Source organism: Geospiza fortis, unplaced genomic scaffold (genome assembly GCF_000277835.1).
Source record: "Geospiza fortis unplaced genomic scaffold, GeoFor_1.0 scaffold98, whole genome shotgun sequence".
NCBI lineage: Eukaryota > Metazoa > Chordata > Aves > Passeriformes > Thraupidae > Geospiza > Geospiza fortis.
Genome location: NW_005054306.1, coordinates 2,931,927 through 2,944,054, shown reverse-complemented (window position 1 = coordinate 2,944,054; position 12,128 = coordinate 2,931,927). Strand labels below are relative to the sequence as shown.

The 12,128-nt window shown below is 35.8% G+C and overlaps 1 protein-coding gene across 1 annotated transcript in view; it reads right to left on the bottom strand.

Moving 5' to 3' along the window:
* AFG1L (AFG1 like ATPase) overlaps positions 1–12,128 on the bottom strand; it is a 62,764-nt gene that overhangs the window by 34,623 nt on the left and 16,013 nt on the right. Inside the window, exons 7-8 of the mRNA XM_014312039.2 lie at positions 8,801–8,900; positions 6,124–6,182 (exon numbers count right to left, since the gene is read on the bottom strand). Of these exons, the coding sequence (XP_014167514.2) occupies positions 6,124–6,182; positions 8,801–8,900 (159 nt within the window). The remainder of the gene's footprint in view (positions 1–6,123; positions 6,183–8,800; positions 8,901–12,128) is intronic.

Here is a 12,128-nt window from a genome sequence, read left to right as displayed (position 1 = left end):
TATAATTTGCTTTCATTTACTCATTTTAATCAAGGAGCAAACAAACCAAGCAAGAGCTCAGGAAATCCTAACAATTTTAGAAAGGGAGAAGGGAGGAAGCCTGGCACAGAGTTACAGTAGCAACTATTTAATCCTAAAATAAAGTTTTGATCTGCATCTAAATAAACTGTCTAGGAGAAAGTGCCTAAGACAGCTACAAAAGGTAAACAAATTGAACGGTTCATCCCTCGAGAGCACAGTAAAGAAATAGACACATTATAAAATATTGTAACAGTTACGTGCTCTGAACTACAGAATTCAAAAAACCCTGGTGTTTAAATTTAACACACACACAGAGGCTTAAAAGGCTGAATGCAGAAGGGATTGGTAGCTTCTAATCTGACACCTTGCTTTCTATATACAACATTTTATTACTTGATAGTCTCACAAATTTATCAAACTAAGATTTCCCACAAATTATACTGAGCTTCAAAAATACTTGCAGCACAAAATACTTGCAATCATGCTGTATTTCCTATTTTTATTTTTTCTATATTTAATTAGGTACACTTCACAAAAGATGAGCACTTCTATTACTTGCACAGAGAGAGAACAAGAACAAATGCTCCTTCTACTTAGGAGTTTGCTTGGTTACATACTAAGAAGGGAAACAAAAGGCCCAACATCTTCAGTAATGAAAAAGTCAATTGATAGGCAAAGCCATCACAATATCAAAGGCCTAATCCCTGCAATTCTGACTCAGGTGACAGTTCACAGGGGTCAGAGTGGCTGACACTGACCTCAAAAGCAGGTTTTAACTATTCAACATACTGAAAGCTGCTGGGCTATCACACCATTAGACTGGAACAAACTGACAAATCAATTTCATCAAGGAGATGACTTTTTTGGGAGAGGGGGGAGGAGAGAGGCAGATCCGCCACTCAACAAATCCCTGCATTTCTCACACAGGTGGTTGGACAAAAGCTGACTGCACCATCAAAGACATTTTATATCTACCAAATGCCTTTGTACAAAACTAACTCCCACAATTTCCTTAGAGGCAGCTCTAAATGTTTTTAAAACAAGTATTTTTCATGTTCTCATACTAAGCTATTGAAAACTGAAAATGCTTTTCAATTCCTCAGTTTCCTGCTTTGTAGGAAAGGGTGCACTTTAATTAAAACCATAGCCAGCAACATTCTAAATAAGTAATCATTAACTGATTTCAAGAAAAACAGGGAAATACAGCGTATAAATAATGCATTGCTTTCTGTTTGAGAGGAGTGTACAATGCTTACTTGCAGTTAAAAGTCATTTTAATCAGTTTTAAAATAAATAATTATTTGGTCCCTAATAGCAGAAGAAAAAAAAGAAGGGGAAAAAAAGACACTGAAAGTAATTTCATGTCCTACTGACAACAGATTTCTAGCTGATTTCTCCCCTTTACTTAAAGCAAAATGCAAGTAGCCAAAGCCAAAGATTTTTTTCTAAAATTTGGCCTTTTAAAGTTACACTCAGACTATGAAGGGCCCTAAAACTTTTTAACTTTTAGTTAAAATTTAGTGTAGTGCAAGCCTATTGCATGAAAAAACCTGACAAAACACAGAGGTTACATACTTGGTACTTCAACACAGCTTGACATTTTGAAGCTTCATGCTACACTTCCAGGAAACCTTTGGAATCGCAAGAACTACTCACTCAAGTTACTGACTCTACACAACAAATTATTTGAGGAACTTTCCTTCCTGATTTTCAGAGAATGAAACATTGAACTAGCCCCTGAATTAGAGTTAGGATTTCAGTACAGTCAAGGGTTGAGGTGAATGTCTTCATTAAATGTCTGCCAAAATTAAAATGTTGCCAAAATTACTGCCAAAACAGTAAATTAAAGCATGGGGGTTTTTTCCCTTTTTTTTCCAAGAGCCTCACATAATATCTTACATCAAGTTGTTAAAGACTAGCACAGTGTTGATCTGCTTGGGGGCAGGAAAGCTCTGCAGAGGGATCTGGACTGGCTGAATCCATGGGCCAAGGCCAGTGGTGTGAGCTTCAACAAGGCCAAGTGCTGGGTCCTGCACTTGGCTCCCAACAACCCCAGGCAGCGCTACAGGCTGGGGACAGAATGGCTGGAAAGCTCCACAGCAAAAAAGGACCTGGGATTAACATTTCTTCACCAAGAGAAAGGTTTGTCAAGCATCAGAACAGACTGCCCAAGCAAGCGAGACAACATCCCCAGAGGAAAGACATGCAGATGTGGCACCTGGGGACATGGTCTAGTGATGAACTTGGCAGTGATGGGTTAACAGTTGGACTCAATAGTCTTCGAGGTCTTTTCCAATCTTAACAATTCTGTGATTCCAAAATACATAGTTTTATTTGTAAATCAGCTTTAAAACATTTAGAAACTTTGTATATTTCTTTTAGGTTGAGAGTAACAACTTTTGGAGTATTTCTGCTCTCTGCATTTGAATAAAATAACTTTGAGCAATCAATGGTTTTCTCAAGAACTGTCTTTAAAAAAAAAATCACATAGGAATTCCACACACTTTAAGATGCTCAGCAAGAGATCCTGTGAGATTAAAAGCTCAATTGGAAGAGACTGAATCGAATTACAATTATAGAATTAAAAGTTTTTTCTTCCTAATACTTCTTTTCTCTGTAAAGCTCTATCTTTGTAAAATTTCATGGATTGAAGAAGCATTCTTATCTGTTGCAGAAACTAAACTCCTTCATAAGGAATACCGTGTCCCAAAGAATCACAGCCACAACAATGAACTGATGAATTCAGAGTTTTCCCCTGTTTATAAAGCTTTGCATTAGAGGAATAAAGAATCACTGAAAAAATACATCTCAAACTATTTAATATTTCAAAAGAAGAGAACACTGGGATAAGATCAGAATTGAACTGGGAGCACACACAGGGCAAAAAAAGCTGCCAGTGGTGTTACTGGCCTGCCCAATGACACAGACCTAGAGCTTTCATGTGGCTACCAGCTGTAGGACCTGAAGTTTTCATGTGACTCTAAAAATTGGAACTTTTCATTTGCAACCTCACACAACGATCACTTGCCCCACTAATCTACCACCTAGAAACACAATATGGACAAACTCTGGAAGATAACTGTATCTTCTCTAGAGTGCTATTTCACCCTTTTGCTTATTCCACAGAAACAGGTTTATAATTATCTTTGTAAGAAATAGAACTCAAACACAGATATTGGAATTACATAGACTGTAGAAAATAAAAACAAAATTGAGGATGAACATGGGTAACTCCAGATCTGGAGAAGAAACCATTACTTTTGGTCATTTGAAGAGAAGAAAAGATATTTGTGTAACAGTTACCCAGGTATCTAGAAAGTATGTGTTCCACTGACAAGGAATGAAAACAGCCTGAAATCTATTTCAAGTGAAGCATCTCTTCACAGAAATATACTGCCAATAGTTTCCATTCATTCCACCTTCCCAAGGACATTTAAAGAAATTTGAAACTCCTGTGCTGAACTTGAACTACTTTTAGAGCTCAAGTCTTATTTTAAGGTTTATGATCATGAAAAAAACAAACAAAACCAACCCACCTATTCACTCCCACTAAACCACAAACAAAAGCCCTCTGGGCAGCTCTGAGCCCAGAGAAAACTAAGCCAGGAGTTAGTCCCAGCTGTCAAAGGCAGTACCAGGGGACAGGTCAGATAAGACCGACAGACACATGTGGCTTGGAGTGAGGGAAAGGTTGAGAAGACAGTAAATCAAACATTTGCAAGCAACCAATGTAGTGTTTTCCTTCATATTTTCACAAAAATCCTAGAAGAAATCATATTTACATTTCCTAGTCACAGAATTATGCACAGCTGAGGCAGAAGCTACTTTACCATTCACACCAATGCCATCACACAGATTCTACACCCATCAGAGAGGCCTAAATCTGCATTTCTCAAACCACCAAAGCCAGAGTATCAATGTGCTATCCACACCTTTGTAATGTAAAGGTCAGTGGTTAAAATCTTACTCTAGAATACATTCCAGTGTGATTTTTAAATGCTGACTTCTGCTATATTGAATTAAAGATGTAGATTTCAATATTTTTTATCAATATTTTTAATGTCATGCCCTTATCCTTCCACTTCCCAACCAGGGTCAGAGAAGCATTTTGTGAATAAGCTTTCTCTGATCCAACTTTTGGTCATTATGTCTTTGGGAAAGAATATTGTTACACTGGTAATATTTATTAAAGTGACATTGAAGGCACATATATTTAGAAGAGTGTAAAAACACAAAGGTGCTGAGAAAAAGAACAAGGACAGGAAATCCAGTATTTTAGAAAGGCTCTTCTGAATTATGTTAACATTTGCTTCTCCCTTCACTCATTATGATGATAATATTCATCTGCCTCTAGTCTGGGTTGTGCTACTTGTTTTTTTGGTTTTTTTTTTTGCAGTACTCAATTCTCTAGACTAAGCCACCTTTACTGCTTCTCTCAGCATTCCATCTGTTTCCTACTAAAAAATTTTTATTAACTTCCCAGTCTTGATGAGGTGCTCTGATGCATAAACTCCATTTCACATTTTTTTAATTCACCTAGCTAAAAAGACAAGAAAGGAAACTATAAATAAGCATACATCATAGGTATTCTTAAAGCCTGACAATCACTGAAATGAAAGAGCCTTATGTTTATCAGGGAGAAAACTAGGAGTCAACAATGAGAGACACAGAAAAGAATGATTTGCCATGGTTGCTGCATTTCAAAAAGCAAATGCATATGAAACTACTTCTATGCTTGAAAATACTCTATGATTGGGAGTTCTCATCCTATGCAGACAGCTACAAAATAAACCCTTTTCAAGAATTTGAAATGGAAGTGGTTGTTAATTTGTTTTTATGTTCCTTACTTCTCTAAAGCCATCCAGGTAAGAACCACTCTCACTGGTAACCTCCCTGACTTCATACACAGCCATTCTGATATGCACCAGAGTGCCATCATCATGTCAATGGCATATTAAATTTTAAACCTAATAATTGTACAAATGTCAACATTAGATGGTATTTTCAAAGGTTCTTAGGCAGCTAAGCAATCTTATAATTCTGAGAGGGCCCACTGAAACTGCTAGGCACTGTCAGCTGCTTTACTGCTGACCATCTGAGCAGAAACATCCAGTCAAGGCATCAATTCAGTAATTCCAAATCTCCTATCAAAAAGCCAAACCTACCTAAACTACCTTACAGTTCTTTTATCCTAGATACCAATATTATTTACCATTATTAGTTAACATTATTTTTAACAATATTATTTTAAATTATTAGTTAACATTATTTATGTGTTTATTCTAGCAATACTTCTGTGAAGTAGGGAAATGCTGATATTTCCATTTTACATGTCATGTCAATCCAGAGCAGGATACAAGACTTGTATGTTAGCCCCCAATAACATAACAATACAACTGTAGCTTGTGAATAAAAAATATCTGCAACTTCTCCAGAACTTCTAAGTGTCGTTTCAGCTTATATTCTTTATAACAGCAAAATAAGCACCAATTGTGTTATCCACAGAGGAAGGATCCTCCATTTTTTAATTTAAATGAAGCTATTATAGTTTCTGACCTCCCATAATACAATATGCAGACTGAAGGAAGTTTGCTTCAGAGCTGCTGCTTCTTGAACATTATGTGAAGCCTCAGAAACAGCCACTGAAAAAGCTACTTACACACGAGAAAGACCCAGAAACAAGGTAATTGAGAGGTACAGAACAAACCCTACTTTCCTTACATCAAAGTAACAGCAAGCTGATCTATGTTACATTATAAATGTAAGATATCCACAAGTACAACAGCACAGTATAAATATTAGAGGGACACTATGTTACACAGCATACCTGCACCAGCAGGAAAATCTTATCCAAACAAACACTTTCTGCTGCCTTAGTCAAAAAGATAATTTATTGTCATGTTAAAAAAGTTCAGCTTTAAAAACATGTTAATTCCAGGAGGAAAAAGTCCCTTCTTGCCTTACCTTCAATTAGTTTTGCTCAAAATAGTTAAAGCAGATATATATAATGTGGAAACTTGCACCAAAGCAATAATCTACAAATCTAAATTAATTAATAAAGCAGGCAAAACTGAAAAGCATTAAGCAAGTGGCTCTCCTTACCTTCAGCACAGCAATGAATGGTACAAAATTAGCCCTCTGAAGACCATTTTTATAGAGATCTGAAAGAAAGGAAATCAGTACCATTTTGCTACCTAGTCTTAATAACGTCAGCTTGTCTTCTAGTCTAGCAAATAAAATTCAGTGTTGCTGGAGACAGGAGGAGGAACAAAAGGCAGAAAAGGAGAGCTAAAATCCATTTCTCTTATTTTACTATGCAAAAATTCAATACAACCTTAAGGTAGAATGGAACATCCCTAGAAGTGTGAAAACAGCAGGAAGCAAAAAATAACTTAGATCTCTAACGACATAAAACTAATTCTAGCAGAAGAAATTAGAGCAGCATCTGTTTTAAAGTAAGGGTTGAAAAAATATTTGTAATGCTGGGTATACATTGCTATAGACTGTAAGGCCAAACTATACAACTGTTAAACCCAAGTATTTGGCAGAGGACAAAAACCCACATAAACTAAAAATACACAATTTGTCTTTACTAAGTTAGCATCATTCTTATTTGATATACTGTGGTACACTTTGTCTTCCAGCAACTCTGCTAGGTGCACCCCCTCCTCAAAGGCAAGGAAAAGGATCACCCCTAAGGCCAAAAAACTGAAAATTAAATTAATACGTAAACTTAGGAAAAGTTGCAAAAAATACAACTGAATAAAGAAAAAAAATATAGTATGTTATGTAACAAAATGCAGATCTGCACCATCAAACAAAATACAAAATAACAAAAACTGCAAAGCAGCATTTTTCATCTTACTTATCTCTATATATTTATACAACATAAACTTTTCTTCTCTGGAAATTAACCAACTGCCCAACAAGTTCATAACAGAATGACTTTGAAAACACAATCACTTAAAACTGTATGATGATCTGCTCTGTTTCATTAATATTTGGAAGCCTTATAAAAAGGCAGCTTAACACCTACAGCTGACAAAAGGAATGAATAAGAGAATACAGACAGTTGGCAGAGATATCACCAAAATTCCACACAAAGCATGTGCCAGGTTATGATTATTCTATATATTTCCCATAAGGCCTGAAGGCTACAGCTACACCAAAGCTTTTATGCTTTACCAACACCTCACACTGGAAGATGCTGCATCCATGAGACAGCAACAGGGCACTTACGGAATGGTTTTCACAAAATTGGATATTTTCATGGAAACATTTAGAAAAATCAGCAGTAAAGGTAATTCCATTACCCTAATTACTAACAAAGTTCTAGGAAGCCATGTATCATACTCATTCCCAACTCAGCAAATCAGGATGGTCATACATTTGTTAAAATATATAGCAATCAATTGCGTATATACTTGCAAAAATTAGTGAACATGTAACAGTAGTGTAAGACAGCTACTCTCATTAGTTCTTCTAGCTAATAGAACTGTGAGCTGTGTATTATGTCTCTGTTTCATGAGATCAGAAAAATAAACAGTAATTTTAGAAATACTGTTCTTGTCATTCTCTGGGGTACTTAATACAGGTGGATGTACTTCAGGTTGATACAGTGACTTAATATATATGAAAAACACCCATACAACAATAAAGGTCATGAAATGACATCTTATTTAAAATATTGGCTACAATCCTCAAGTTACAGTAAAAAATTCTCCTGAACTTTAAAAAGTAGTGCTTAAAAAAACCCCAAGGATGACTCTCAAGTGAGTAAAGCACCAGCATTCAGTCTATCTGTAGTCAACACAACTACAGTAGTTACAATTCCATCTTGTTTGTGCAAAAAAGGAAAATAAGCCAATGGGAAATAATTTTCTCACCTAATAAAAACATTTGGGTGGGTTTTTGGGGTTTGTTTTGTTTTTTGTTGGTTTTTTTTGCTAAGAAAAAGTTCATTGTAGAATTGCCCATCATTAGTGATTGTCTTTTACTCAATTAATTTGGGTAGGAAAACTAATGGTTGTTACAGTTAACAATTAAGGTAACTCTTCAGTATTTGAAATTGATCAATCTGAAATGTCATGCAAGTTCATGCAGTATGCTAACTGCTAATGCTCTACAACACAAACATTTTTCTCCTTTACAAAAAATTACAGTTACTGCATGGTTAAAACTCATACAGATTTGGGAACTTTGCAGAAGGATCTACTTAGCTAATCACTAGAAATGAGTAGTCACTGTAAAAAAGAGGTAGAAATGGAAAGAGCTCTCCACTTAATTCTCTCAGACCAGCTTGTAAGAAGGTAAGAATGGCATCTTGGTAAGTGGCTCTCCTTCAAGCTGGTGGACCACATCTGCAAGTTTCTGAGTTAGAAGTTGGGAAGGAATGTGATATCATTTCCCTTCTTTTGCAGGATCTGATCTTTTCCTATCCTCAAACACATTAAAAACAGGCAATATTTTACCCCTCCTAAACTGCCCTGTGCCCAAACATCCTCTCACTGGTTTGGATGGAGTAGAGGAGATAAGAAAACACAGGAGGTTTTGAGAGTGGTGGAGGAAAGAACACCGAGTTCGAGATACAGGAGGGGTAAGATTAAGTAGAAAACATTTCCTTCTTTAAGAACAAGAAAAAGCAGGGGACAAGCTGGAGTATCTCTGATTCTTGCAGTCTATAGAGTTCCTTAGAACTAAATACTGTATGATATAAATACAACTGTTTTGTAAGAGATTCACTGGATTTGGGTTACACTGGTAGAATGTTTGTTTTTACCTTCTGGCGGCCTGTTAGATGTTGCCACAACGACAACCCCATTTTGGAAGAGATTTTCAAAAAGCTGCTTCAGAATCATGGCATCAGCAATGTCAGTGACCTGAGAAGACAACACATGTGTTATATCTTGCTTTCAGCTTCTGCTGCAATAGATCTGCAAGTGGCTTTGTAGCTAGGAAAATGCTAGTGAAAGCCATGAAAAAAGATCCTAATTATTGCTTGATGAGAAAAAAATAAAAGGGATAATTAATAAGCAGTGAATGTACCACAGTCTTTCAAAACTTGCCCACTCTTTATTGCAGAACTCCACCATTTCTTTACCAATTGCTAAATGATTCCATGTTAACTTCTATTATAAAACTACAGGTGGGAGACACAGAAAACAGACCTAAACATTTAAAAGCCTACTTAATTAGGAACAACATGAAAAAAAACACAGGATAAAAAGAGATACACACCGGCTGTTTTACATTTCTATTACCTTTGAGGCAAAGGTTTGCAGAGGTGAATTTAAAATGGTCATGAGACTTCAGAAAATAAAGACAAGTAGCCAACTATACATAATCAGCTGCTGTTGAAAATAGAATGATATGACATAGATACTATTGTGTGATTGTTGCAAAAAACAATTCAACAGATGGCCCATCACAAAAATAAGCAATTTCATTGTTCTTTTTAAGTGCCTTCTATTACTGTCCATGAATAATCAAAAGGCAGGCAGTCACTTCCAGCACAGTCAGCCTCTTCTAACCTTCAGGCACGAAACACAAATGAAAAATAAAAATGGGTAGAACAAGAGATACTGGGGAGGGGTAAGGAAGAAAAAATGACTACAAGATAAGCCTTTAATAAAATTTCTTAAAGTGTCTTAATTTTAGCTTAACAAATTTGCTTTATAGTGCCATGAAATAATAGAATACAGGAACAAGGCTGTAAAGAAATGCATCAAGTTTTTCTGAAAAAACAGCAATTCATATTTTACAGGAGTTCACCACTTTAATACATAAACCATCTTTATGATCATTACACTTCATTTTCCTGTAGACCCTGTGGTTATTATAAAGACACTTGTTGCATTTTGGCTTGCCAAAACAGATCCCAGTTCTGAGGAAATAAACCAGTGGTGGCATGCTGGGAGTTACATATTCCCATTACACAAGAGATTGACAGATTGCTGAGCTTTCACCACCTTAGATGTGTATGCTGTGATATCAACACATATCATGTGCCACCACAGAAAGTTGTACCCAGCATAATGTTTTCTTCTACTCCATCCCCTCCATCCCCCATAATTCTCCAATTTCTAAATTACTTTTCAGTGCAGAAAAAAAAGAAAGGTAATACTACACTAGAAACTTAGGTAAAAGACTTAGGTTCCATTTCTGGCAGTTAGTTTTGAAGCAATAACATTCTTAATGAACAATACATAAACACTAGCTTCCTTCTTCCAAAGATTTTTTCCTATTTTGCTCTACTAATGCCTTAATATGGATTTTTTCCTTTATAAAAAACAAACTTTTCCACAATCACACATGCCTCACATTTGCACATCTCTGCTCCCTAAGAGCTGATATTAAAAAAAAAAAGTAATTCACTATCATACCATATGTTTTACACACTTGCTTATGTTCACTTATCAATAATTTATTTCTTCTGGATACTACAATTCAGGAACTTCTGGCATTCCTAAGAACACAAGACACACAAGGAATCACTATAGATGCGCATCTTAGGGGTAACTGAATTTCTTGTGCCACAAAGCACACCTAAAAGCCAAATTTTAAAATTGTATTATAGAAATAACTTTGTTACAAACCTTTTTGTTTAATCGTACTGCAAAGCATGCTGCCTTCAGCAAACAGGGAATGAAAGAGTAATAATGCTCACATAAAAAACCCAATAGCATTCTCCTATTAATGAGCACTGGGTTTCGATGCAGAATTCTGAGCTCCATTACAAAAAAAAGGAAAAGAAAAACACAAAAAAACCCCAACAATAACACACCAAAAAAAACCCAAAAAACAAAAAACCAACCAAGCAAACAAACAAACAAACCCAACAAACCTCTTGAAAGTTTTGTCAAAAAGCAAGAGCCATTTTGAGGATCAGGATGCAATGCGAGCTCTTTTTATCTAATACACTTTAGGAAAGATAAAAAATTTCTACAAGGTAAAGCAGGTAGAAGACAGTAACTAAAGGATTGTAAGTTCTCATGGTTTTCACTTCATCCAGCATTTATTGCAACTGATAACAAAAGCAAAGTCTACAAACTACGAATAAGGAAAGCCTGCTAGAGGAGAGAATGGAGAAATTTCATTAGCATTTAAGAGAAAAAGGAAAAAAAAAGCAAAGACACTAGACTAATAGTTAATTTACATGTTTAAGTGCCTGAGACTCAGTCAGCCACTGATTGGTACAGTTCCACGTAATGAATGACAAACATAAGCATGTATTATCAGCAATTAGTATTAGCACAAAAATAAGAGCCTAATTTTTATTAGAGGTTTTTAATAGAATGCAGGTTAGTAAAAACTCCCTAAATTGCTAGTTCACTTTTGTAGTCCAGATGGTACCATTGGTACCTTAAGGTTAACACTGCATCATCTCTCAGCTTCCCAAGAAAGAGAGACTCTGGTTTTATTATCAGTATTAACATAGGTTACAGTCCTGCGCCAAAATTAGAGCTTCTAACCACCTGTGTATAGTTATTTGGTCACTGCTAGCCACCCCTGTGCTCTGAAATCTCATCATTACAAATGGCTTAATTTTAGGGTTTTTCTTCAAAATGAAGACATTTTCAGAATGGCTTAAGAGTTCTGTGATTAAAAAAAGACTTCAATACTTCCAGAGAACTGTATGACAAAGATCAGTAAGACATAGCAAGGCTTTAACAACCTGACAGCCTGGGGCTCAGGCAACTGCTGACAAAATCCTGCTTCAAAATGGACAAACACAGAAGCATAGTGCTGTCACTGAGGTCCTGGCCATCACACAGTATTTGCACAAAGAAACATTAAAACATTTTTTTTAAATACAACAATACTTTAGAACACAGAAAATTACTTTTAAAAGAAGTACTGAAATATTTTTCTAGATCAATTATTTAATTTTCCACTTGCTTAATAGTTCTCTGAGTTTTGCAGGAAGATTAACTTCAGAATACTTCTGTTTTGCTTTAGCCCATTGTCAATGAGGAAAATGCAACCTCAACAATGCTTTTGTCTTCTGAAGTTCTGCATTTGGTTTCCTCTGCAAAATGAGCATTAACAACACGTTCTGCTGTCCCCGTTTAAAATATCATTCATCCATGTTTCTGTTCTTAAGATAA